Source organism: Sorex fumeus, unplaced genomic scaffold (assembly GCF_029834395.1).
Source record: "Sorex fumeus unplaced genomic scaffold, SorFum_2.1 ptg000095l, whole genome shotgun sequence".
Classification (NCBI taxonomy): domain Eukaryota; kingdom Metazoa; phylum Chordata; class Mammalia; order Eulipotyphla; family Soricidae; genus Sorex; species Sorex fumeus.
Genome location: NW_026606152.1, coordinates 14,192,187 through 14,219,466, shown reverse-complemented (window position 1 = coordinate 14,219,466; position 27,280 = coordinate 14,192,187). Strand labels below are relative to the sequence as shown.

General features: G+C 47.8%; 2 protein-coding genes across 4 annotated transcripts in view; both read right to left on the bottom strand.

Moving 5' to 3' along the window:
• Nucleotides 1–564, bottom strand: part of CDADC1 (cytidine and dCMP deaminase domain containing 1) — a 40,824-nt gene extending 40,260 nt beyond the window's left edge. The window contains exon 1 of one of the 3 annotated variants that reach the window (XM_056133060.1): nucleotides 431–564. In XM_056133060.1, the coding sequence (XP_055989035.1) occupies nucleotides 431–512 (82 nt within the window). In that variant the 5' untranslated portion in view covers nucleotides 513–564. The remainder of the gene's footprint in view (nucleotides 1–430) is intronic. The other 2 variants (XM_056133059.1, XM_056133058.1) reach the window with 2 other exon arrangements.
• Nucleotides 540–26,433, bottom strand: MLNR (motilin receptor). The gene is made up of 5 exons (XM_056132714.1): nucleotides 25,641–26,433; nucleotides 24,495–24,878; nucleotides 23,336–23,456; nucleotides 874–1,012; nucleotides 540–761 (listed from the first exon to the last, which is right to left on the bottom strand). Exons 1-5 carry the CDS (start codon nucleotides 26,431–26,433, stop codon nucleotides 540–542), a joined length of 1,659 nt encoding a protein of 552 aa, XP_055988689.1.
• Nucleotides 26,434–27,280: the final 847 nt, after the last annotated feature.

Genomic DNA, 27,280 nt, shown 5'->3' with positions numbered 1-27,280 from the left:
TGGGTCTTGAATCATCGTCTAAAGAAGTCACGAGAAGTCCCTTATTTGCACTCCTTTCGACTACGAGGAGGTGCTGCGACGGGGACGCGTGAGGGACAGCGGCCAGGGCGCTTTCCAAAAGGCGGTGACCTTCGGGGAAAGCGTCCGTGTGGGCAGTCCGTGTGGACACGAGCAACAGGCCGCCGGGGAGGGCTTTCCCGCGCGGAGCCCCCGGGGGTCCCGCCCGCGTGCAGGGAAGGGGGGAAGACCGCGGGGCGCGCAGCTCAGCGCCACTTCCGAAGTCGCCGCGCGGCCGCCGAGGGCCGTGGCCGGCGGGGACGAGGCTGAGCTGAGCTGAGCCGGAGGAGTGGACGCGGGGAAGGGCGGGACAGCGGCCGGCCGGCCCGAGGGGCAGCGCCGCGCCGGCGGGCGGGCGGAGCCGGCCACTCACCCGTCATGCTGCCAGTCTGGGTGCTGACTGACTGCCCGGGCCCAGCGCACTCCAGATTTTGCATCGGCCCTTCTTCTCTCATCCCAAACCCAGCGGAGGCCTCGTCGGTTCAGGAAGCGGCTCGCTGTGAAGCATGATCCCGGCCCTTAACGACTCCACCCCTCGCCTCCTCCCGGCAACGGCTCCCGCGGCGCAGCTCGATGACGCCAAGCCCGCCTGCACTTCCGGGCGCGCGCGTGACGTCACGGGGCGGGGCTGGGCGGGTTGAACTGGGGATGACCTGTGGCTGGGTCTTGGACGCTTGCCTTTGGCTGTTTTCCGTTGTTTTTTGCTGAAGTGAGGTCTCGTGGGAGGATTTTTGTGGCGCAGAGTGCAGGTTGCACTATTAGAATGCTGAGGACTGCGCAGACTTTAGTTTTGGTCGGCTAGCAAAAGGGCAGTACAGTGGAAACCTGCCCGATGCTGCCGTGTTCAAGAACTAAGAGAATCAAGAGACCGCCAAGAAGCTGGGGCTTAGAGTTTTCAAGTGAGATGTTCCCGTCAAAGATTGGCGGGTCCTGGGGAACGTGGTGCTTATGCATCCTGCATAAACAAACACGAACACTAATTTTAAAAAAAGATAGTGACACTCCTAGGTTCACTGCAGTGCTATTTACAATAGCCAAGATCGGGAAGGAACCCAAGGGCCGAACCACAGAGGAGTGGATAAGGATAAGTGTTACACAATGGGCCACAGACAAAGATGAAATCTTGCGTTTGATAACAGCATGGGTAGAACTGGATGGAGGATATCAGGCTAAGCCAAATAAGTCACAAGGAGAAAGACAAGCACCAGATAATCTTCTTCATATGTGGGTTTAGAGAAGCACTGGAAGGGAACAGATAAAGTAAATTAAAAACAAACCCTTGGACTCTTACTGTAGAACTGAAGTTACCAGGGAAGGAGAGAGTGGTCAAAGGGTGTGAATAGGATGCTAAAGTTACTGCCACTGCATCACAGGTAGCTTGTCAGGCTTTGCCCTGCAGGCAAGATACTCTTGGTAACTTGCAAGCTCTCCGAGAGGGGCGGAGGAATCAAACCTGGGCTGACCAGGTCGGCCAGTGCAAGGCAAACGCCTTACCCATTGTGCTATTGGTCCAGCCCTGATCAAGGTCACGGTCACGGTCCTCCCTTGTTCATCGATTTGCTTGAGCGGGTCCAGTAACATTGTGAGACTTGTTACTGTGTTTGGCATATCGAATACGTCACAGGTAGTTTGCCAGGCTTCGCTGTGCGGGCAAGATACTCTCGGTAACTTGCCAGGCTCTCCGAGAGGGGCGGAGGAATCGAACTCAGGTCAGCCATGTTGGCTGCGTGTAAGGAAACACCCTACCCACTGTGCTATCGCTCCAACCCTCCAGCCCTGATAAAGTTAAAAAAAAAAACAGTATTTTAAAAGTAAAATTATTAATCTTTCCTTTCAAAGATTTACCTAAATTATGAAAATTTGACACTAAATATTTCTGAATTGCTTTAAACTATTTTAATCTTGCATATTTAAAGTATTAAAATTAACCTTCCATATTTTCTTGGGAATTTAGAAATGTTCCATTTACCTGTGTCATGATTAATCTCACCTCTGAGAGGGCGGAGGAATAGAACTTGGGTCGGGCATGTTGGCTGCATGCAAGGCAAACGCCCTACCCGCTGTGTTATGCTATCGCTCCAGCCCATGAGTAGGATAACATTGGTTTTTCCTTCTCCCTGGCCTTAGGGAGCTTAGGTTTATTGGGTTACACCCATCATAGTGCTCCTGAGGCACTCCCATTCCTCTGTGTTTATCTTTAACCTCTTCTCTCTGCTCTGCTTCCCCAACCAGTTAATCATCTCTATCCCCAAAGCAGTACCTGTGACCTGTATAGTCAAATTCCTCAGAAATCTCTGGATTTGTACTTGTAAGTGACATATTGCTTTTCTCTTTTCCTAATGTTCTTTGCATAGTTTACTTTAGAGCAATGTCCTTTTTGTATGGACACAGGAAGACAGTTAATACTCTGCTTTTTTAACTTGGGAGTTAATTGACTTTGAATAATATTCACTTCTGGTCATCTGTTTATCTGACTTAAGCCTCAGTTACCCTTAGTTCCTACCAACCCACAGCAAGGGTCCCAGTGAAGGAACTGGATAGGACTCAGGGCAAGCTATGAGCTACCCGGGCATCAAAACAGGCCAGGCCAAGCACCATAATACTTAACTATAAGTTAAGAGCATGGTCATGAACAAATTCTATCATTTCCAAAAAGAAACAACTGGACAGTCACCCTGCTTAGGGTTAGGAAAGGCTCATCAGGCCTGAGCACTGTAGTCTGGGATCTACAGTGAGATGTCCCCAGGAGAGCCACCCTATAAGTTTAATGCATCTCTTACTGTGTCTGTATAAGATGACTAATATTATTAAGTAGAATTAAGATGAATGTTTAAATGGTTTTTGAACTAAGGAAAGGAGAAACGCACCCCTAGATGAAATTCTACCCTTGAGCGGATCTCCTAGCAGGGGATCTATGTCTTAGAAGAGCTTCCCTGGAAGGAAGGGAAGGGCTTTACATATATTGAATGTGCTATCTAGATTCCTATTAAAGTGCTCTTAAACAAGTGGAAATCAAGGTTTTCAACATGGAACTAAATGAGTTGGGCATGATGTTGTTAAACTCTATGTTCTAATTTTACAGAATTTAATGCTTCTTTTGACTAGGACCCATAGCAGACGGGTATTTCTCATTGTGAGTAAGGTGAAATATTTGTTTTTCTCTCCTTTGTACCTTCAACGTGTTTTTTAATGTTTCATGGCACTATGTTTGTGCCAGATAAAAGTCTTTCCTCTCTGCAATAATGTCTGCCTCTAGTGCAGACAGGAAAACCAGCTATGGGACCCCAAAAGCCCTCTTCCAGGGGAAGAGTTAGGGAATTGGTATAAATGCCAGGAGTGAGTATTTAACAGTTATTGTTACAAGTACCCTACAAACCTCAGGGAAACCCTAAGGCAGGCCGGCTCAAGGAATGACTGGACATTGTGCTGTGGAAAAGGAGGAAGCAAGAGATGTGCAAAGATTGACTCAGCCTGTGCTTTGCCCTCAGTGTCCAAAATCTGGAGACTGGGATTTCTCCCAGCCCTAAAGAAGGGATGGGATGGATTCCTGACTGCCAGGACACTCCTACAGAGGGCGAGAGGCCTGAAGCCACATTCAGTTCAACCTGAAGGCTCTACCTCTAGTTCATCGTAGGACCTGATCTTCACATCTTGTGGCCAACCCTGGGTAGCCCTGACATTAATTGCCATTATTGATGTGTCTCCTGCTCTGTCTTTGACCATCCCCGGAACTTCTCAGTAAATAACAGGGTACCCCAAATGGAGCCAACCTTGCTGTGTTTGTGCAAAAGAACAAGCCAAGTTTGTTAAGCTGTCTGGCAAATTTGAAATAAAGGAGGAGAAAAAACCATGTTTCTGTAACTTGCTTTTTATAAGAAAAAGATTCTAGTTATACAAAAGTAATTGAATACTTGGGTAATTCAGTAAGTAAGCTTTCTAGTCTATAAAGAAACTCAATGTTGAACCTGCTGTCACCAGTCTGGCCAGAAAAGCAGAAGCCAGAGCTTTACCAGGGGGAAAGTCAGCTCAAAGTGTAGAATAAATTGCTTTCCCCCAGCCTGTCAATTGGCTAAGGTACTAAGAGTGGACATCTAAACTGGTTCGAACTATTCATTCTTAGTTCTATGAATACATATAGTCATTTGGGGGGAACAGAGATTTTTTTTAATTTATTTATTTTGATTGAATCACCATGAGAACAGTTACAAAGATTTCGGGTTTAAGTCTCAGTTATAACACTCATCCCTTCACCAGTGCACATTTTCCATCACCAAGAACACCAGTACACCTCCCATTCCACCCCTCCCGCTGCCTGTGTGCAGATAATTTCCACTTTACTCTCTCTCTACTTTGATTACATTCAATATTTTGACAAAAGACCCACAATTATTATTGGAATTTTCCCCCAACAATCAGATCGCTGAAATGGCATCCTTAGATAATTTGTTTTCTATTGCTAATTATGAAGAGCATATAATGTTGGAATTCTGATATTTTATTAACTAAGTCTGGAGGGTTTTCTGCCAAAAGCCATTGGGTTTCAAGATTGATTTGTGTGCCTCTGGGATCATGACTGTTAAGGAGCTTGATAAGTAGCTGGAGGACCCATTCATGGGCAGCAACTTGGAGTCTCGTCGGGGCGTGGGAGAAGGGCCAGTTTCCCACTCCATTCCATGACGCCCCGTGTGTCTCATCACTGTTGGCTCATACCTGACTGTCCAATAGGCTCTGAAAGATGGCGACCTCCATGCCACCGGGGGAATAGGCGAGAACAGAGATTTTTTTTTTAACAGCTCTTAATTCTTGTTCCATCATGGGATTAATACCCCATTTAGAGAATATTTCCTCTAAGCCAGAACACTCTACAGAAGAGAAGAATGGTAATTGGAGTGAGGTTTCCAAAGGGAAGTTGAAAATTGCTGACCCCTGGACTATTGTAGTTAAATATTATTGAAGGAAGAAAGGTAGCTTGAAATTTCATCCCTTGTGCAGGCAGGTCAGCGCCCCTGTGTCAGCAGGAAGCAGCTCCAAAAGATGGACCTTCTACCATTTTCCCTTTAAAGATTTAGGTGATGAAATCTCTAGGGGAATATAATGTAGGTAGTTAGAGTAAGGGAATACCACCACCCCCCGAAAATCTTTTCCAATTGCCCTGTTGTGAGTGTGAACACCCTTTACGGAAGAACTCTGCTCCTTATAAATTTTGGGGGGGAGGTTCGCTGCCACTCCTCTAACTTAGCTTTAAAAGAGGAAGTGTAGCCAGAATGCGTGATCTCTCTCTTCTCCAGTAATCACTGGGCCTACAGGTATCAAGGCCCAGCTCCATATGGGGCTTAGAGCACACCACCAGGGTGAAGAGATCTAGTAACTCCTCATCCATAGGTATTGGTAGATCTGGTCTGAATCAATGCTCATGGCCAAGTTTGTGTTGACAAGGACACTGACGCCTCTGACACCTCTTTTATCGCATGTTCCAAGAAACAATTCTTCTCCAGTGTCGAAAACGCCATAATGAGATTGGTGCCTTCTTGTCTCAGTCAGACCAATGGTGTCGTACTTGATCTTTCGTGCTTGTACCATCAGGTCCTCGATGGATGCATCTGATGCTAGCGTACGTGCATTGAAAGTACAGACGATCATTTTTGTATTCCTTCGTTGTGGCAGCCTAGTTCGGCCTTGAGATTTTATCGGCTTCTCCTTTCTCATCCTTCTCAATGCTGCCATATTGTTGAAGCCTTCAGGGTCAGGGGAATGAGACCCATTGTAATTACTGGTTTTGGCATATTGAATACACAACGAATAGCTTGCGAGGCTCTGCCGTGCGGGCAAAATACTCTCGGTAGCTTGCCAGGCTTTCCGAGAGGGATAGAAGCTTTTGGGGTGACCTCTAATCACCCTTGTAGGTGTTACCATATTTGAACCCTATCAAATATGGTACGGCAATTCCGGAAGATGGGTATTTATACCCATGGGTCTTATAATGTGTCGTGCGGCCACTTTGCGGCCACGCAGGTCCAGAAAGTGTCCTGGAGTATGGTGGCGGCTGGGTAGTGGAGGAAGTGATTAATTTGAATGCCTAACAACCCGAATCGAACGTTTACATTTGAATAGATGTGGCTCACTGCTGGCAGTTTCTATCTTCATTGTCTATGCACCTACATCTAATTATGATGAAGGAGAAATTGAGAAGTTCTACATGGAGCTGGAGAAGTTCTATAAAGAAGACCACACCTTCTACAAGATCATTGTGGGTGATTTTAATGCCAAGATAGGACCGAGAAGATCAGCCGAAGAACTTCACATCAGGACCCATGGCCTAGAATGAAATGAACAGGGTGAGAGACTGTCTGAGTTCATCATGTCGACCAAGACCATCCAAGACCACCCCATCACAGTTCCAGAAGGCCGAATCTAAATGTTGGACGTGGGAGTCTCCCGGTGGACGATTCCACAACGAAATAGACCACATCATATTCAATCGACGGTTTTGCCTGACCGATGTCGCTGTTGTCCCAAAATTCTGAACGGGATCAGACCACTGTCTCCTTCGTGCAAAATTCTACTTCGCAGAGCGGGGAGAAAGGCCTGCAAAGTTTAAAAAGAGAACTCCCAGAACGACCACCAACTGGGAGCTCTTTGGCACTATTGTGGCAACATGGCAAGATGCCATTGTTGACAAGATTGATGAGGAATACGATCGACTGGTTCAGCACCTCCATGATTGTGCAGGGACCATCAAGAGAGAGATAGCCACAAAAAAACCCCACCTGTCTTCGAAAACTCTTGAGCTTATTCGCCAGCGTGGTTTGGCGCATGCGTCAGGCAACTGCAAGCGTACATCGGAGCTCACAAAGCAGTGCAGAGATATGATCAAAGAAGATCTCAAAGAGAGAAGAGCAGAAGTGCGGGTAGATGTGGCAGAAGCCAGGAAAAGTATTCATAATGCCCGCCTGTCCTTTGCCAACTACAAGACAAAGATGACTGCCCTCCGACATCCTGATGGATCTATCACATCTTCCAGAATGGCAATGGAGAAGATTATCCATGACTTCTACTCAAATCTCTTTGATAGCCATGTCCACTTACCAACATACCAAATTCCACAGGATGGATATGTCGTTCCCAATGTTCTCCCTTCCGAAATCCGACATGTCATTTCATCAGTAAAGAAATGAACAGCACCCAGCCCAGATAAGGTCAGACCTGAATACCTGAAGAACCTGCCATCAGTACTCATCAATACGCTGGCTCAGCTCTTCACACGCTACCTGTCTGAATGCAAGGATCCATCCCAATGGAAAACCAGCAGGACTGCACTACTGTACAAGAAGGGAGACATCCATGACATTGGCAACTATCGCCCGATCTGCCTATTGTCTGTCATCTATAAGTTGTTCACTCGAATCATCCTAAATAGGATTGGCAGAACATTAGATGAAGGACAACCATGCGAGCAAGCCGGGTTCCGCAAAGGATTCAGCACCATCGACCATATCCACACAATAACCAAGCTCACTGAGGTTTCTTGGGAGTTCAAGATGCTGCTCTGATTTGAAGAAGGCCTTTGATTCTGTTGAGACAGAAGCGTCATTGAAGGCCTAGCCAATCAGGGCATTCAAGCTCAATACATCAAGATCCTCCGTGAGCTGTATTATGGATTCACTACCAGGATCTCACCATTCTACAAAGAAGTAATCATTGATGTCAAGAGAGGGGTTTGGCAGGGTGATACCATTTCACTGAAACTTTTCAGTGCCACCCTCAAGAACATCATGTGACGACTGGAATGGGAAGGAATGGGAGTGAAGATAGATGATCGGCAACTACACCACCTCTGCTTTGCTGATGACATTGTTTTAATAACACCAAACATTAGCCAAGCTGCACAAATGCTAGTGTGGAAAGGTCGAATTACAGCTGAATCTTATGAAGACAATGTTTATGAGAAACAGCCTCGTTCCTGACACCCCATTCACTCTCAACGAAACGACCATCTCCGAACGCAACAGCTATGTGTACCTAGGTCGAGAAGTCAACATGACCAATGACCTGGCACCCGAGCTGCACAGGAGGAAGCAAGTGGCTTGGAACGCCTTCAAGAGCGTCAAAGAAATAGCTAAGAGGACGAAGAACCTCCGGCTCCGGGCACATCTCTTCGATTCCACTGTTCTTCCTGCATTAACATATGCCTCACAGACCTGGGCCCTACGCAAACAGGATGAGAATGCTATTCGCGTCTCCCAAAGAGGAATTGAAAGAGCTATGCTCGGAATATCACGTTTCACTCAAATGAGAGAAAGAATCCGGAGTTCCGACCTCGTCGACAGTCAAGAATCAGGGACGCTGTCTCATTTGCCAAGGTGTCAAAAATCAGATGGGCTGGTCACTTAATGAGACTTAAAGACGACCGCTGGACTAGAGCTGTTACCAACTGTATTCCACAGGATGTCTAAAGACCACGTGGCAGCCCACCTACCAGATGGTCAGACTTCTTCATCAAGATCATGAACGATCGGTTTGAGGTTCTTCGTGTTCCTAGAGCGAACAGACGCCACTGGGCTACACTAGTATGCGACAGGGACGAATGAGACATTACTGGCGGCAGCTCGAGCAAATCGATGATTAACAGGAAGTCAAGTGATCAAGTGGTCTGAATCAGGTGACATAAGACTCTCACCTGTGAGCCTCGGTGGATAGGTCCTTATACCGATACCGTGATCTTTTTTTTTAATTTAATCTTTTTATATATATTATTATTATTAATAGTGAAACACAATGAGGTACAGTTGTAGATTTACAATATTTTGTGCTTGGGTTTCGATTATACAATGGTCAAATACCCATCCCTCCACCAGTGCCCATTTTCCACCACAATGGATAATATCCCTCCCACTCCCATCCCTCCCATCCCACCCTGCCTCTGTGGCAGGGCAACCCCTTGTGTTCTCTCTCTCCTTTTGGGTGTTGTGGTCTGCAAAAGAGACTTTGAGTGGCAAACATGTTCAGTCCATAGTCTACTTTCAACATGCATCTCCCCTCCTGGGAGGATCCTCCAAACATCCTTTATTTGGTGCTCCCTTCTCTATCTGAGCTGCCCTTTTCCCTAGAATGCCTGGCTGGCCTCTAAGCTATGGAGTAATCCTCCTGGTGCTGATCTCAGCTATTCTTGGGTATTAATCTCATATTTTGTTGCTTTATATTCCCCAGATGAATGCAATCTTTCTATGTCTATCCCTCTCTTTCTGACTCATTTCGCTTACCATGATACTTTCCATGTTGTACCACTTGTATATAAATTTCATGACTTCATCTATTCTAACAGCTACATAGTACTCCATTGTGTAGATGTACCAAAGTTTCTTTAACCAGTCATCTGTTCTTGGGCATTCAGGTTTCTTCCAGTTTCTGGCTATTGTAAAGAGTGCTGCAATGAACAAACAAGTGCAGATGTCACTTTGACTATACCTTTTTGCCTCTCTGGGATATATTCCCAGGAGTGGTATTGCTGGGTCAAATGGGAGCCCAATTTCTAATTTTTTGAGCATCGTCCATACTGTTTTCCAGAAGGCCTGAACCAGTCGACATTCTCACCAACAGTGAAGGAGTGTCCCTTTCTCGCCACATCCGCACCAGCATCGGTTGCTTTTGTTCTTTTGGATGTGAGCCAGTCTCTGAGGTGTGAGATGGTATCTCATTGTGGTTTTGATCTGCATCTCCCTGATGATTAATGATGTAGAGCATTTTCTCATGTGCTTTTTTGCCATTCGGATTTCTTCTTTGAGAAAGTTTCTGTTCATTTAATTGCCCCATTTTTTGATGGGGTTGGATGTTTTCTTCTTGTGGAGTTCAACCAGTATTTTGTATATCCTTGATATCAACCCCTTATCAGATGTGTATTCGGTGAATATCCTTTCCCATTCTGTAGACTGTCTTTGTATTTTGATCACTGTTTCTTTTGAGGTGCAGAAACTTCTTAGTTTAAGATAGTCCCATTTATCTATCTCTGTTTTCACTTGCTCAGCCAGTGGCGTGGCATCTTTGAAGATACCATTAGCTTCAATGTCATGGAGGTTTTGCCAACTTTGTCTTCAATGTACCTTATGGTTTCTGGTCTGATGTTGAGGTTTTTAATCCATTTTCATCTTACTTTTGTACATGGTGTTAGGCAGAGTTCTGAGCCCACTTTTTTGCATTGATACCGTGATCTTGACCATACCAACTGCTCTGAAGGTGGACGGAATCAAAACCTGGGTCCACGCTTCACATGTTAAAGCTGCCCCCGCCCCTACCCCCAAAGACAGAAGACACCGACCAGTGGCATGTCCAGACAACAGGAGATGACCTCCTCAAGATAAGACTTAAGGAAGTTACATAAAGGAACCATGGGAAGGGCATGGGGTTATTTTCTGTTTCTGCATGCTCATAGTGACAACTGTGCAGCGAGCTTCTTAAGTGCCCCAGTTTTAGCACTGGGTACTTTCTGATACCGAGACAGGTAGAATTAACTTTGATCTGTGCTAGTTATGGTCCATGCTAGGACATGTGTTTTTTTTCAAAGACCTACTGAGCACATTGTAACCAAAACTATAGAGTGGCCTCCCAGCAATTATACCGCAGGTCTTCTAGAAGAGCCCCTCTACTGGGGACCCAACAATATTTGGCTTGCTTGCATGTAAACCCTTGCTTGTCCCCTTCCTACTTTGCCAATTCCAACCCTTCTGAATTGTGTTTAATGGTAAAGATTGTGCTACAGGTATTGTTATAGAGGGGAATTGGGAAAGTCAACTTGTCACCCTGATCCCATCCCACAGGGGATCCCCAGTGCTCCTGTTTTTGCTCCTGACTGTGGGCCCCTGCCATTGATGAGATTACAAGGCGCTGGGGGTCAGTTGGTGGGCATGACCCCTGCCTATTGGAAGATGGAGGATCTGGGTGGAGGATGCTCAGCCCAGATCTGAGCAGGCTTGAAGATCTCAGCCCTGGAGCCCACATGCCTTTGTTCCTCTGCCGGTACCTTCAAGTGCGTGGAGAGTGGTCTCAGCATGGTTGTGGCTGGTTCTGTAAGTCTTCGGCTGGCGGAGCTCTGCAAGACCCAGAGACTATAAAACCCAGCTCCCAGAAGAGAACAGTGCAGAGTCTCCAGGCCCCATGCCTGGCTGTCCTCACCTGGTCCCCTCGGAGGGGGCAGATTGAATTTCACTCCCCACCCCGAGCAGTAGGCAGAGGTCAAGCCCACCAACTGACCCCCAGCACCGCGTAATCCCATCAACGGTCAAAACCCAGAGACTATAAAACCCAGCTCCCGGAAGCAGTAACAGAGACATCTTATTATCTCATTCTTACTTTGGACAACCTGGCAGGCTACCGAATGTAACCTGCCCACATGGCAGAGTCTGGCAAACTCCCCGTGGCGTGCCCAATATGCCAAATACCAGTAACAATGATGGGTCTCATTCTCCTAACCCTGAAAGAGCCTTGAATATGGCACATTTTAAAATCTCAGGGCTAGGACGAAGGAGACATTACTGGTGCCTGCTCGAGGCAATTGATGAACAATAGGATGATCGTGATCGTGATCGTGGGCCCCTGCATCCTGAGTAAGTCGGTGTCTTTTGTTAAAGATAGGATAAACACAGTTCAACTGGTGGTACTAAGATAACAATATCATGAGTTAACACAGAGGACCAGCAGGCAGAGTGGGTGCACCCCATAAATGGGTCAATATATGAGGAAGATTCCTCATATGAGCTAAATAAAAAGGGGGAAATGAAGGGCTGGACTGAGGCAGAACAGAAGCCATGACAAGCTGCACTTCAGCAAAGCAAGTAGTAGGCCAAAATTTCTGTTTCCCGAAGACCGGTGTTCCTGTTTCCCCAAAAGTTTGTGGTTAGAGTTACTGGAAAGACCTCCCCCCACCCCTGTCCCTACCCGCTTTCATTAATCAGTAAGTGACACATCCTGTTGTCTTGTCCTGTAGTCTGTTACTGGAAAAAAACCACAAAGTGTAACCGTTGGCGCCTTCTAGCTATGCTTACATGATCAAAGTTGGCACCTGCCAACTATGCTTATGTGATTAAGAATATAAAAACCTGCTGTAATAAGGGTTCTGGGTCTTGTCAAGACTCCATTGCATTGGATGAGACTTGGACCCAAACTCGAGCTAGCAATAAAGGTCCTCTGCTTTTGTATTCTCACATGTGGAACTGGTTTCTGCAAACGAGAAGCCCAAAACCCGGTATAACAGGAGGTGTCTCAGAGAATCAGATGTTCTGGAGAGGCTCAGCCAGTTGTGATTTAGAGTAGCCCTTTGGGAAGGTGATAGTGGCTGTGGGGTTGGTGTTGGAATATTGAATGCCGATAACAAATCATCATAAGCAACTTTGTAAACTACAGTGTTTAAATCAAGTGCGGGAAAAATTAAGTAGCCCTTGGGTCTTTCTGGTACAAGCTGAAGTTGGGAAGTCTCTGAAAAAAATAATAACATCTTTGCTGTTGATTCCCAAATATTTGTCATTAGCCCTGAATTCATCTGTAACTGGCTGTGATCAATTAATTGTAAATACCACTGCACTTGGACCAGCCACACGGCAGAGTCTGGCAAACTCCCCGTAGCATACCCAATATGCCAAATACCAGTAACAATGATGGGTCTCATTCTCCGAACCCTGAAAGAGCCTTGAATGTGGCACTTTTTAGAATCTCGGGGCTAGGACGAAGGAGACGTTACTGGTGCCTGCTCGAGGCAATCAGTGAACAACAGGATGATCGTGAGTCCTGAATTCAACTTCCACTTAGATATATTTCAAACTGGAGGGCTCTGTGTATTGTTCATATATAAGAAAACAAAACTCTGTGTGGGTTCGTGTGGCATTTATGTATAATAATTTAATGGCTGAGACCTGTTTCAAGGAGTTTCTGGAAAACACAACAGAATACTTGCTGCTAGCCAGCTTCCTGGAATACAGAGTCTGTCTGTCTGTCTGTCCTCCCGTTGTTCATCGATTTGCTCAAGCGGGCCCAGTAACGTCTCCATTGTGAGACTTCTTGTTACTGTGTTTGGCATATTGAATACTCTCGGTAGCTTGCCAGGCTCTCCGAGAGGGGCAGAGGAATCAAACCCGGCTCAGAGGAATCAAACCCGGCTCGGCCGGGCTGGCTGTGTGCAAGGCAAACGCCTTACCACTGTGCTATCACTCCAGCCCGGAATACAGAGTAACTAGAGATAATCATTAGCATGCTCTGAGGTGCAATAATGACTACCTGATGACCCAGTCTCTCAGCTCTCACACCTCTCCCTGCCACTGAGTTCAAGTCTTGCCACCTGTGGGCCAGGCTGAGCACCACTTTCTGAACTAACACAGGTTGTTTCAGTAAGTGTCTTCTTTTAGTTACACTGGGTTCATATTGGAGTTATGCATTCCTCATGTCCCATGTCCAATCATTCCCTGAGTTTTAGAGCTTTGAAAGTTCTGAGACCTGAAGCTGTTGTGACTTATCAGCAGGAGGACATAGGAGGTGGTAGCTTTAGGGAGATGAGATGAAACATCCTCAAGAATTCCAGCTGATGACACAGGGGGATAGAGAGATGGTACCGTGGGTATAGCACTTACCTTGCATGCAGCTGACCTAAATTCAATCCCCAACATCCCATATAATCCCCTGAGCTCTTCCAGGAGTTATCCCTGAGAGCAGAGTCAGGAGTAAGCCCTGAGCACTGTCAGAACCAAACAAACAAACAAATAAAAACTAGCTGATGGCACAAAGGAAAAGTCCCAAGTAAGTAATGCTAGGGCTACTTGTTGGCCCTTTGGGTGAAGTGGGGTGAAGGAAGCAGGTATTGATCCTGAATCCCAAGAAGGCATCAAGTTCTGAGCAGGCCTACCTGGTATGAACTGAGGAGGAGAGTAAGGAATCGGTCCAGATATTGAGGTTAAAAGAAAAATAGAACATTTTCTTTATTTGGGCACTACACCCAGTGATGCTGAGGGCTTTCTCCTGGCTCTGAGCTCAGGGATGAGTCCAGGCAAGGTTCACTTGTATCACTTGTCATCCTGTTGTTCATCCATTTGCTTGAGCGGGCAACAGTAACGTCTCCATTCGCCCCTGTCGCATGCTAGTGAAGCCCAATGGTGTATTGGGGGCTCTTTCAGGGTCAGGGGAATGAGACCCATTATTGTTATTTTTGGCATATCAAATACGTCATGGGTAGCTTGCCAGGCTCTGCCGTGCAGACAGGATACTCTCGGTTGATTGCTGGGCTCTGTGAGAGGGGGAAACTGCCAGGCAAGGTTAGGGAGACCAATGTGGTGCCAGAGATCAAACCCAGGTCAGCCACATGCAGGGCTGTTCTGCCTCTCAGGCCTCTTTGTTTTTAAAGAACAAAAAGCCTGGTGAAGAGCTGCTTACCACACCCTGCAGGTGGCAGAACTTGCGGTGATGAGAGGTTAATGGGGTTGAGGGACTGGCCGCCGGGACCATGGCACGATTGGACCACAGTTAGCAGTTCCCGCTGAATAGAAAGGACGTTCATGATTCCACCCCAGCGCTCACCCAAGTCCCAAGTCTCATTGTTTACAATCTTCGTATCTCTTTATGCATTTTTTGCTTAGGAAAAGTGCCCCCCTCATTTTTTCTTTGTGTTGGCACCACACCCAGCAGTGCTCAGGTGCTACTCCTGGCTCTGCAACCAGGGATCACTCCTGGTGATGCTTGAGGAACCATATGGGATGCCAGAAATCGAACCCAGGTCGATCACATGCAAGGCAAATGTCGTCCCCACTATACTCTTCCTCTGGCCTCGAAGTACCTTTTTTTTGTGTGCAGGAAAGTTTTCATAAGAATGCTCTGCTTGACGCCTGGAGAAACGCAGCCGTGAGCGGCTGCCGTCCCCGTCCCCTCTCCGGCAGTCACGCGGCGCTCCTCTCCTCTCAAACCCAGGTCAGACCTGCCCCCGGTGTGTGGCCCCGGGACTTCCATCTCTCCCTTCGGGACCTCAGGCATCCCGGCAGACGCCTGGAGAAACGCAGCCGTGAGCGGCTGCCGTCCCCTCTTCACTACTCATGCGGCGCTCATGTCATCTCAAACCCAGTTTTCCGTAGAGGTGTGGCCTCTTCAGAAGTGGGCGTGGCTTCAGAGTGGGCGTGGCTTCAGAGTGGGCGTGGCTTCAGAGTGGGCGTGGCCTTTTCCGGCCGGCGGCCGCAGGGTGTTTACTAATTCAAAGGAACCTAGTTCCCAAGGAATTTGGTCCCCAACTTACTCAGCAATATGAAGAAACAAAGAAAATCCCCACCTCAAGCGGAGGAGAACAAAAACAATCCAGAACATTCTGTCAATACAGCTCACCTAAGGGATCTCTCTGACACAGAATTCAGATATGAAGTCATCAAGATGTTCAATCAACTCAATGAAACGGTCAGACAGACAGCCAGTAACACCACAGATAAAATCAACAAATTACGCGAAGAAATGAGAGCAGAAATGTCACGATTAAAAGACTCCATAGATGAAATGAGAAACTCAGTTTCTTCTCTTAAAAATAGAATGACCGCAGCTGAAGAGAGAATCAGTGAGCTGGAAGATCAGCTGCAACAAACCAACACGCAAACAACAAACAGTGGCAAGGGACCTCAAAATGGCTCTACAGAGAATAAGAGTCCTAGCAGATGATTCCAAGAGGAACAATATTAGAATCATGGGACTACCTGAACCTCAGGGAAACAACCCCAACGAAAAAAACACCGTCAAACAAATCATTGCTGAAAAATTCCCAGAGCTCTGCAATGCAGCCATTCAGGTTCAAGAAGCCCGAAGGGTGCCAGCTAAAAGAGACCCCAACAAAAACACTCCAAGGCATATCATAGTTAGAATGATTGATGCTGCCGATAGAGACACAATACTGCAAGCAGCAAGGGCAAAGAAGGAAATCACATACAAAGGAGCACCCCTTAGATTCACAGCAGACCTATCAGAGGAAACCCTGCAAGCCCGAAGGCAGTGGCAAGATATAGTCAAAAAACTCACGGAAATGAATGCTTCCCCAAGAATACTCTATCCAGCTAAACTCTCCCTCAAAATCGAAGGAACAGTACACTATTTTATAGATAAACAGCAGCTCAGGAACTTCATAGACTCAAAACCAAACCTAAAGCAAGGCCTAAAGGGGCTACTATAAGAAAAGACAAACCTTACAACCACAACACACCCTACAGAAAATGACACAAAACCCCATAACCATACTCTCTCTCAATGTCAATGGTCTAAATTCACCATTGAAGAGACACAGAGTGGCAAAATGGATACAGAGACAGAACCCAACATTCTGCTGCCTACAAGAAACTCATCTCAACAGCCAGAACAAACACAGACTCAAAGTCAAAGGATGGAAAACAATCCTGCAAGCAAACAGCCCCTTCAAAAAAGCTGGGGTGGCCATACTAGTATCCGACAACATTAATTTCACATTGAAAAAGATTAGAAGGGACAGGGAAGGCTATTTTCTCTTCATCAAGGGATACATACAGCAGGAAGAAATCACACTCTTAAATGTATACGCACCTAATGAGGGAACAGCTAAATATCTAAAACAACTGCTAACAGACTTTAAGGAGGACATCGCTACCAACACAATAGTACTTGGAGACTTCAACATCGCCTTATCAACTCTGGATAGATCAACAAGAACAAAACCCAGCAAGGAATTATTGGCTTTGAAAGAAGAAATAGAAGAGAAAGGGCTTATGGACTTATACAGGGCTTTACACCCCAAAAAGAAAGAATACACATTCTTCTCCAGTGCGCACGGAACATTTTCCAAAATAGACCATGTCTTAGGACACAAAACATACCTCAACAGAATCAGGAAGATAGAAATAGTATCAGCCATCTTTTCAGACCATGACGCACTGAGGATAGAAGTGAATCACACACTGACACGGAGAACAAAATCAAACACCTGGAAATTAAACAACTCGATGCTGAACAATGAGTGGGTCAAGAACGAAGTCAAGGACGAAATCAAAAGATACCTGGAAACAAATGAGAATGAAGACACAAACTACCAGAACTTATGGGATGCAGCGAAAGCTGTATTAAGGGGAAAATTTATAGCTCTGCAAGCATATCTTAGGACTGTAGAAACGATGCACATAAACAACTTGACCTCACAGCTCAAGACCTTAGAAAAGGATCAACAGAAAGAGCCTAAATCAGGCAGAAGGAAAGAGATCGTAAAACTTAGAGCAGAAATCGACGACATGGAAAACAAAGAAACAATCCGAAAGATCAATAAAACCAAGAGCTGGTTCTTCGAGAAAATAAATAAGATAGATAAACCACTAGCAACACTCGCAAAGAAACAGAGAGAGAGAGCCTTAATAAATCGAATCAGAAATAAGAATGGGGATATCACAACAGAAACTAAAGAAATTCAAGAGATCATCAGAGACTACTTTGAAAGTCTGTATGCCACGAAACAAGAGAATCTAGAAGAAATGGATAAATTCCTGGATTCCTATCATCTCCCAAAGCTGAAGCAAGAAGATATAGAGTACCTGAATAGACCTATTCACATCAAGGAAATTGAAACTGTAATCAAAAGTCTTCCCAAAAACAAAAGCCCAGGTCCAGATGGATTTACTAGCGAATTTTTCCAAACATTTAGAGAGGACCTATTGCCAGTTCTTCTCAAGCTTTTCCAGGAAATTGAAAAAACGGAAACTCTCCCAAACAGTTTCTATGAAGCCCATATCTCTCTAATACCAAAAGGAAACAAAGACACCACAAGAAAAGAAAACTACAGGCCAATATCCCTGATGAACACGGATGCGAAGATTCTCAACAAAATACTAGCCAATAGAATTCAACAACTCATCAAAAAGATCATACATCATGACCAAGTAGGATTCATCCCAGGGATGCAAGGATGGTTCAACATTCGGAAATCAATCAACATAATCCATCATATCAACAAAAGAAAAGATAAAAATCATATGATCATATCAATAGATGCAGAAAAAGCATTTGACAAGATCCAGCACCCATTCATGATGAAAACCCTTGCCAAAATGGGGATAGAGGGGACTTTCCTCAATATAGTTAAAGCCATCTACCACAAACCTACAGCAAACATCATCCTCAATGGGGAAAAACTGAGAGCCTTCCCCCTAAGGTCAGGGACGAGACAAGGATGCCCACTCTCTCCACTGCTGTTCAATATAGTACTGGAAGTACTTGCAATAGCGATTAGGCAAGAAAAAGATATTAAGGGCATCCAGATAGGGAAAGAAGAAATTAAGCTCTCACTATTCGCAGATGACATGATACTATACTTAGAGAACCCTAAAACCTCTACCAAGAAACTCCTAGAAACAATAGGCTTGTATAGTAAAGTGGCAGGCTATAAAATCAATACCCAAAAATCCATGGCTTTCCTATATGCAAATAATGAAAGAGAAGAAAGTGACATGAAGAAAACAATTCCATTCACAATTGTGCCCCAGAAAATCAAGTACCTAGGAATCGCCTTAACTAAGGAAGTAAAGGATCTGTACAAAGAAAACTACAAAATGCTACTTCGGGAAATAAAAGAGGACACGAGGAAATGGAAAAATATCCCCTGTTCATGGATGGGGAGAATCAACATTGTCAAAATGGCAATACTTCCCAAGGCACTGTACAAATTCAATGCAATCCCTATAAGGATACCCACGACATTCTTCAAAGAAATGGAGCAAACACTCCTGAAATTTATATGGAACAATAAGCCCCCACGAATAGCTAAAGCAATTCTTGGGAAAAAGAAAATGGGAGGAATCAACCTACCTAACTTCAAGCTCTACTACAAAGCAGTAATAATCAAAACAGCATGGTACTGGAACAAAAGCAGAGCTGCAGACCAATGGAATAGAGTTGAATATACTGACATCTCCTCCCAAACATATAATCATCTAATCTTCGATAAGGGGGCAAGAAAAGTGAAATGGAGCAGGGAAAGCCTCTTTAATAAATTGTGCTGGCAAAACTGGACGGCTACATGCAAAAAAGTGGGCTCAGATCTCTGCCTAACGCCATGCACAAAAGTAAGATCGAAATGGATTTATGACCTCAACATCAGACCGGAATCCATAATGTTTATTGAAGACAAAGTTGGCAAAACTCTCCACGATATTGAAGTTAGTGGTGTCTTCAAAGACGCCACGCCACTGGCCGAGCAAGTGAAAACAGAGATAGACAAATGGGACTATCTTAAACTAAGAAGCTTCTGCACCTCAAAAGAAACAGTGACCAAAATACAAAGACAGCCTACAGAATGGGAAAGAATATTCACCAAATACACATCCGACAAGGGGTTGATTTCAAGGATATACAAGGTACTGGTTAAACTACACAAGAAGAAATCACCCAACCCCATCAAAAAATGGGGCGAGGAAATGAACAGAAACTTTCGCAAAGAAGAAATTCGAAAGGCAAAAAGGCACATGAGAAAATGCTCTACATCACTAATCATCAGAGAGATGCAGATCAAAACAACAATGAGATATCATTTCACACCACAGAGACTGGCCCACATCCACAAGAACAAAAGCAACAGGTGCTGGCGCGGATGTGGCGAGAAAGGGACCCTCCTTCACTGCTGGTGGGAATGCAGGCTGGTCCAACCCTTTTGGAAAACAGTATGGACGATTCTCTAAAAATTAGAATTCGATCTCCCATTTGACCCAGCTATCGCACTCCTGGGAATATATCCCAGAGAGGCAAAAATGTATAGTCGAAGTGACATCTGCAATTGTTTGTTCATTGCAGCACTCTTTACAATAGCCAAAATCTGGAAAAAACCTGAGTGCCCGAGAACAGATGACTGGTTAAAGAAGCTTTGGTACATTTACACAATGGAGTACTATGTAGCTGTTAGAAAAGATGAAGTTATGAAATTTACATACAAGTGGTACTACATGGAAAGTATCATGTTAAGCAAAATGAGTCAGAAAGAGCGGGATAGACACAGAAAGATTGCATTCATCTGGGGAACATAAAGCAACAAAACGGGAGACTAACACCCAGGAAGGGCTCAGATTAGTACCAGGAATTTAGCTCCATGACTTGAAGGCCAGCCACATGTGCTAGGTGAGAAGGAAGCTCAGATAGAGAAGAGAGCACCAAATAAAGGGTGTTGTGAAGACCCTCCCAGGGTGGGAGAGACATGCTAAAAGTGGTCTATAGACCAAACATGACTGCCACTCAATGCCTCTCTGGCAAAACACAGTACCCAAAAGAAGAGAGAGAGAACAGGGAGGAATGCCCTGCCACAGCGGCAGGGTGGGACGGGGGGGTGGGGGGGAGGATGGGGGGTGGGAGGGATGCTAGGACCCGTGGTGGGGGAGGATGGGCACTGGTGGAGGGATGGGTACTTGATCATTGTATAACTGAAACCCAAGCACAAAAATTTATTAGTCTATAAGTGTACTTCATGGTGTTTCACTAATAAAAAAAAATGATTAAAAAAAAAAAGAATGCTCTGCTTGGGGCGGGGGTAGGCACAGCAGGTAGGGCGTTTGCCTTACATGTGGCCAATCTGGGTTCGATTCCCAGCAGCCCATTTGCTAAAAGCACCACCGAGCACCACCAGGAGTAATACCTGAATGCATGAACCAGGAGTAACCCCTCTGCATCTCCAGGTGTGACCTAAAAAACAAAAAAAAAGCAAAAGAATTACTCCAGGAGCTGGAGCAATAGCACAGCGAGTAGGGCATTTGCCTTGCACACAGCTGACCTGGGTTCGATTCCCAGTATCCCATATGGTCCCCTGAGCACTGGCAGGAGTAATTCCTGAGTGCAGAGCCAGGAGTAACCCCTGTGCATCACTGGGTGTCACCCAAAAAAAAAAATAAAAAGAATGCTCTGCTTTGGGGAGTAAGGAAAGTCTGTAATTGTATTGGTATTGATAAGACTTTACGACTTTGAAACCTGCATGCATCTGTGTGTGTGTGTGTGTGTGTGTGTGTGTGTGTGTGTGTGTGTGTGTGTTACCAGAGAGGCACAGGTTCCACCACTGAGCCACATTCATGGCCCTATATAATCTGCTTTTACATTTTCATTTTTAAAAAATGCTAGAAGGGGCTGGAACTACACCCAGCAGTGCTCAGGGCTTGCTCCTGGCCCTGTGCTCAGGGATCATCCTGGCAGTACTCGGAGGACCGTATATGGTAACAGGGATTGAACCAGTGTCTGTCAGTCATATGCAAGGCAAGCCCCTTAACCCCTGTAGTATTTCTTGACCTGTATATTCTTTTTAAAAAGATATATTTTGGGGGGCTGGAGAGATAGCACAGCGGGTAGGGTGTTTGCCTTGCACGCGGCCGACCCGGGTTCGATTCCCAGCATCCCATGTGGTCCCCTGAGCACCGCCAGGAGTAACTCCTGAGTGCAGAGCCAGGAGTAACCCCTGTGCATCGCCGGGTGTGACCCAAAAAGCAAAAAAAAAAAGATATATTTTTTATCCCCACATAAAATCGGAATTTTTTTTTGATATTTGCACCCTTTTTCAGAGGTCAGAGAAAGGAGTTGCAGAGCTGTGGCAGATCTGGCTTGGAAATTGTGGCGGGGGTGGGGGCTGGGGGAGGGGGAGGGGAAAGGACACTGTCAAGGTCAGAGTGCCACAGGTGGGGGCAGAAGGGGGGAGTCGCTGTGCTCCCCAGCTTGTGTCCAGGACTGGGCTGCTGGGAATACCAGCACCCATAAGGCTCCAGAGTCAGCCACTGCCAGCCCCTCCGGGGTGAGGACTCATTTGCAGGTGCAAATCCTTCACCAGAGCCTTTGCCTGTCCCTCTCTTTTCTCTGGGGGGGTGGGGTTTCTGCACTCTCTTTCATCCTTGGCTCCTGGCTGGGCCATTTTTACTCCTTGTCACTCTAGCCCCTGCTGGCTGGTGACGCAGGACAGATGTCTCTTACTATTGCTTATTCAGCCCCTAGCGGCCACCTGTGCCCTGTTCTCCACTTGGAGTTGAATTCAACATATCTTGTCTACTCAGTGAGAGACCAAGGGGATAAAATGGGGGACCTGGGCTAGGGAGCAAATGATAAACCCTGGGAACCTGTTGCCAGCAATGAAATATGCCAAGAAAGGTCTTGGCAGAGCATCGCTGTCTACCCAGTGTCAGTTCCTCAGGCCTGGTGGGTGCAGTTTGTCTCTGAGTAAGGGCTGTATTTAAGGAATGTGTTTCTCTAAGAGGGCAGCAAGGAGTCAGTCTGCTCTGTCATCTTAAAACTGCACCACAGTGGGGAAAGACAGAACAAGTGGCCACAGCAAGCTCAGAGCACACGGGCTCAGCGACACACGCTTTTGTGTTTCCAGGAGAGGTCATGCTCACTCGGTGAAAGCTGCTCAGGCTGACTAGGTCTCTGGAATAGAGTCCAGAGTGTTCTAAATGCTGGCTCACAATTCCAAATTCCTCATGCCGATGTTTAAAACACTTGGACTACACAATCCCCATTAGGGGAGTGGAAAATCCCTGGAGAGGTCTGTTCTAACTCTTGAAGGCTATCACATGCCCTCTTCTGTCCCCTTGGATGACTAATGGTTTGTGTGTAGGGAGGATGGGAAGAACGCAGGTGGGAGCAATTCTAGCCTCCTGGCAGATCCTGTGCCAAGATTCTTTGAACACTTCCCTTGGAAGGATATTGTCTTGTAGAGACAGCAGAGTACCGTGCATGGGGGAATATGAACCCAATAATCTGTGGGGTCTATGACATCTGATGTGAATAATTTTATTAACTCTGGAGTAGTTCACCTGTTTCAAACAAATAAAAACCATTAAAAAGATGGTTGACGGGGCTGGAGCAATAGCACAGCGGGTAGGGCGTTTGCCTTGCACGCGGCCGACCTGAGTTCGATTCCCAGCATCCCATATGGTCCCCTGAGCGCCGCCAGGAGTAATTCCTGAGTGCAGAGCCAGGAATAACCCCTGTGCATTGCCGGGTGTGACCCAAAAAAGCAAAAAAAAAAAAAAAAGATGGTTGACTTGGACACGGTGTCGTGGATTAATTTTTCTAGTGTATGTTGTCATATACCACTAGCACTTAGCAGTTGCTTGATAATACCTGCTGACTGAATGACTGAAGTACAAGCTCTTCTCCACACTCACACCTCATCTAACCAGTGGCTCAGCTCCAAGAGTGGCTGCAGGGATACCAGCACCCACCTCTGTCAGCTGCAAGGACACCCACACATGCCTCTGTCAGCTGCAAGGATACCAGCGCATGCCTCTGTCAGCTGCAAGGATACCAGCGCATGCCTCTGTCAGCTGCAGGGTCACTGGAACACATCTCTGTCAGCTGCAGGGACACTGGCACATGTCTGTCACGGTGCTGGGATTGAGCCTTGGGCAAAGCCTCTGTGACAGCCCCTGGGGAGAAGGGGATATCAGACTGAAAGGCAAAGTGTGTTTGTCCTTGTCCAGTGGCCCCTAATGTGGTCATCCTGGATCTTCACAGCCAGCTATCAATGCAAGAGAAAGGTGCTCTTTCTGAGACAAAGAGTCGCGATCATGGGGCAAGTTTCAAACACTTCTGACTGTGAGTCATGGTAAGAATACACTTTATTGTCAAGTGGGAGGGACATCAACTGATCTATAATTGAAACAAAAAGTGCACAAGTGATGTGCCCATTATTCTCGCCAAGCTTGCTACTGCCCATAATGATCAGGGGACCTGGACAGTGATTTTGCAAGCCACGTGTGTGACAGAAGGACTTTCTGAAAGCAACTGCATGGCAATTTCTAATATTTTTTCATAGCATTGACTCCCTGTCCTCCCTCTCCATAAACCCTTATTAAATCTTATGAACTGAAGAACATTTTAGGGAACACTCACCAAAGTAATTTCATCATCCCTGTGTGTATATATCATTCTCTTAACATCCCAAACATGAAAGAAAAAAATATGAATATGCTCCCCATCTCAGAGGCAGCCATTTTATGGCAGCATATCTTTATTACTTTATTTGTCTAGGTTTTGGGGGCCACACCGGTAGTTTCTTGGGACTACTCCTGGTTCTGTGCTTAGAGGACCATGCCATGTGAGACTCGTTGCTTAACCCTGTGCTATCTCTCTGGTCCCTGTAAATGCTTTATCCAGTGTAAAAAAAGCAATCATATTTCCAGTGACTGGGAGGAGAATGAAGACTTCCCAACCTTCCAAGAACATCTCTGAGGAAAGAAAAAAAAAAACTAGAGAAATTGGTGTAGCCACTTTATCTAGCCAGGGATGTAAGCCAGCAGCAAAGCACTTTCTCTGCCGATGTCAGGTGCTGGGTTTGATCCCCAGCATCACCCCCCCCCGCCCCAAAAATCATACAGAGTTGCTGTTCGACTTGCAAAATGCCATCTTCCGATTGTTCTTCATAGCCTCACTCCCTCCCTTTCCATCTTTATTTCCCTACAGACCTGTTTTTTCTGAAGTCCCAGGACCGCGGGAGGAGGTGGCAGGCAGGGCTGTGCCAGTGGTAGATGTCTTCCTGTTAGAGCTGGTCTCTGTGTGGCTCGCAGTGTCTCTCCTGTCCCTGTCCCCCATGCTGGAGCCACCGCTGCAGAGACCTCTGTGCCGGCACCGCCCCACCCGCAGCAGTTTCCAGGCGGCGGTTCGGTACTTCTTAGAGAGGAGGCTATAGAGGATGGGGTTGATGGAGGCGCTCAGATAGAAAAGTTGCAAAGCGACAATATTGAAGTACTGTGAGAAGTACATCATCCGGGTGTCTGTCGAGTTTATGTAGATGATTCTGCCCACATGGAAAGGCAACCAGCAAACGACAAATGTCAGAACCACCACCACTGCAAAACAAGACACAGACACCAGAGTTAGCCGAAGCAGCCTCTTCCAGGAGAGCAGACTCCACAGAGCCAAACTGAGCATCAACAGCAAGACCAAACGGATGAAACCTTCACCTCACGAATGCCCCGCGCCAAAAAGAAAAAGAACAGGTGACAGAATGTTCACATTGGCTCTAAGTCTGCACACTTGCTTCCTCTATGTGCTCTCCAGCCCCAACAGAAACCAGAAGGTGCAGTTCCCACTAACAAACCGTTCTGGCTGCCGCCTGCTACTTCACAGGTAGATCCTACTTCAGAGCTACCAACCGACTTCAGAGCTAAATCCCTGGTTGCTGTTGCAACGGGTTGTGCATCAGATCTGCACGGTGCTATTGCACGGTGCACGGGCATTCTTTGAGATCGCTTCTTCGTGTGCACTGGAAAACTGGAGTTGAACGTGATCTACCCCCTTTCAAGACCACTCTGGGCGCCTTGGGCGTGGGCACCTAAGGGAAGGCGTTTGGCTTAAGAGCCTCAGTGACCCAGGTCGGCTCGGCCCCGGGCCACGGATCACAGCGGCTTTGGGAAACCCTCCCAGGCTGGACGTTGCACACTTGGGAAACCGCGGGGTCCCCCAGAGCTGGAGGTCGCAGATGAGCAGCTGGAGCGCAAGCCCGAGAAGGAAAGCAGGTAGAAAGGAGGTGCGGGGGTGTGGGGGTGGCGCTCGGCACAGGCGAGGGGAGGCGGGGTGGTGGTGCGGGGCGGGCCGCGGTGGGCACTTACGGAGGACGCGGATGGTGCGCCGGTGGCCTCTCTGCCGCCCCGAGGCCGCGGGGCCTCCCGGCGGGCCCCGGCTCCGCCAGAGCTCGCGCGCGATGAGCCCGTAGAGGACGCTGAGGCCCAGGAAGGGCAGCACGAAGTAGGCGGTGGTGACCCAGAGCACGACGCGCAGGGCGCCCTCCCGCGCGGGGCTCGGCCGGCACTCGCGGCTGAACAGCGCCGCCGCTTCCTCCGGGCCCGACGACGTGGCGTTCGGGACGGCGCGGGGGTCCCGCTGCACGCCCACCAGGAAGAAGAAGGGCGCGGCCGAGAGCAGCGCCACGGCCCAGAGCGCGGCCAGCAGCGCGCGGACGCGCCGGCGGGTGACCAGCACGCGGGCCCGCAGCGGGCGGCACACGGCCAGGTAGCGCTCGGCGCCCAGCGCCGTCACGTGCAGCAGCGACGCGTAGGTGCAGCCCTCGCCCAGCGACAGCGACAGGCGGCACAGCAGCGAGCCGAACACCCAGGGCCGCGAGCGCCACAGGCGGTACAGGTCGAGGGGCAGCCCGAGCAGGACCAGCAGGTCGGCCACGGCCAGGCTGCCCAGGTACAGGTCGGTGGTGCTCCGCGCGCCCCGCGTGCGCCAGGCCAGCAGCACCGTCAGCGCGTTGCCGCCCACCCCGACGGCGAACAGGCCCAGGCACACGGCGGTGACCGGCACGAGCGCCCGCAGCGGGAAGGCCGAGCAGCGGCGCTCGTCGCACGGCAGCGCGGCCGCGTCCTCGACGCCGGCGCTGCGGTTCCAGGGGCTGCCCATGGGCGCCCGGGAAGCGCTTCCCTGGGCGGCGGCGGCGGCGGGATGCGCCGTCCTCGCGGGCGCCGTGCTAGGACCGTGCAGGGTCGCTCCCCGGGCGCTCCGGGCAAGCAGAGCGCGGTGCCCGGCCCCCGCCCGCCCGACCCGCTCCGCCTCCCCTCTCCGCGTCCCCGCCCCGGCTCCCTCCCAGACCCGGGGTTTCCAAGGTGTTTCCATCTGCTTCTGGAACACGGAGGCGCTAGCCGGAGCGCAGGAACGCTGTCAGTCTGGAGATTAATTTCTGTCCCCTGGACGTTTGTTCCAGCAGCCAGTGGGCCGCGCTACTGGAGTCGGGGACAAACGGGGTGGATTCCTTCCTTCCTTCCTTCCTTCCTTCCTTCCTTCCTTCCTTCCTTCCTTCCTTCCTTCCTTCCTTCCTTCCTTCCTTCCTTCCTTCCTTCCTTCCTTCCTTCCTTCCTGATCATACTTGAGCTTCACAGATCATACTTGAGCTATTCTGCTGAGTTCTTTGCCTCTTTGCATGGGTGAACTTGCGTGTCTAAGAGTTTTCCACCCATCCCACACTGGTTAAAGAGTTGCAGTGCTCAGTAGGATAGCCAGGAAGTGGGAACAACCCACCTGCCTCTAATTCTCACTTCTCTTCTTTCCTGAGGCCAAGGCAAGGCCCTGACACCACCATATGGGTGTCAGGGCGTGGCCTGCCTTCCTTCCTTCCTTCCTTCCTTCCTTCCTTCCTTCCTTCCTTCCTTCCTTCCTTCCTTCCTTCCTTTTCTCGTTACACCTGGAGATGCTCAGGGGCTACTACCCGCTTTGCACTCAGGAATCACTCCTGGCAGTGCTCAGGGGACCA

Coding starts and splice junctions, on each gene's coding strand:
- MLNR (XM_056132714.1), bottom strand. CDS start 26,433: ATGGGCAGCCCCTGGAACCGCAGCGCCGGCGTCGAGGACGCGGCCGCG. Junction 24,879..25,640: donor GCGCACCATCCGCGTCCTCC/GTAAGTGCCCAC, acceptor CTTGTTTTGCAG/TGGTGGTGGTTCTGACATTT. Junction 23,457..24,494: donor TGGGACTTCAGAAAAAACAG/GTCTGTAGGGAA, acceptor CCTTCTCCCCAG/GGGCTGTCACAGAGGCTTTG.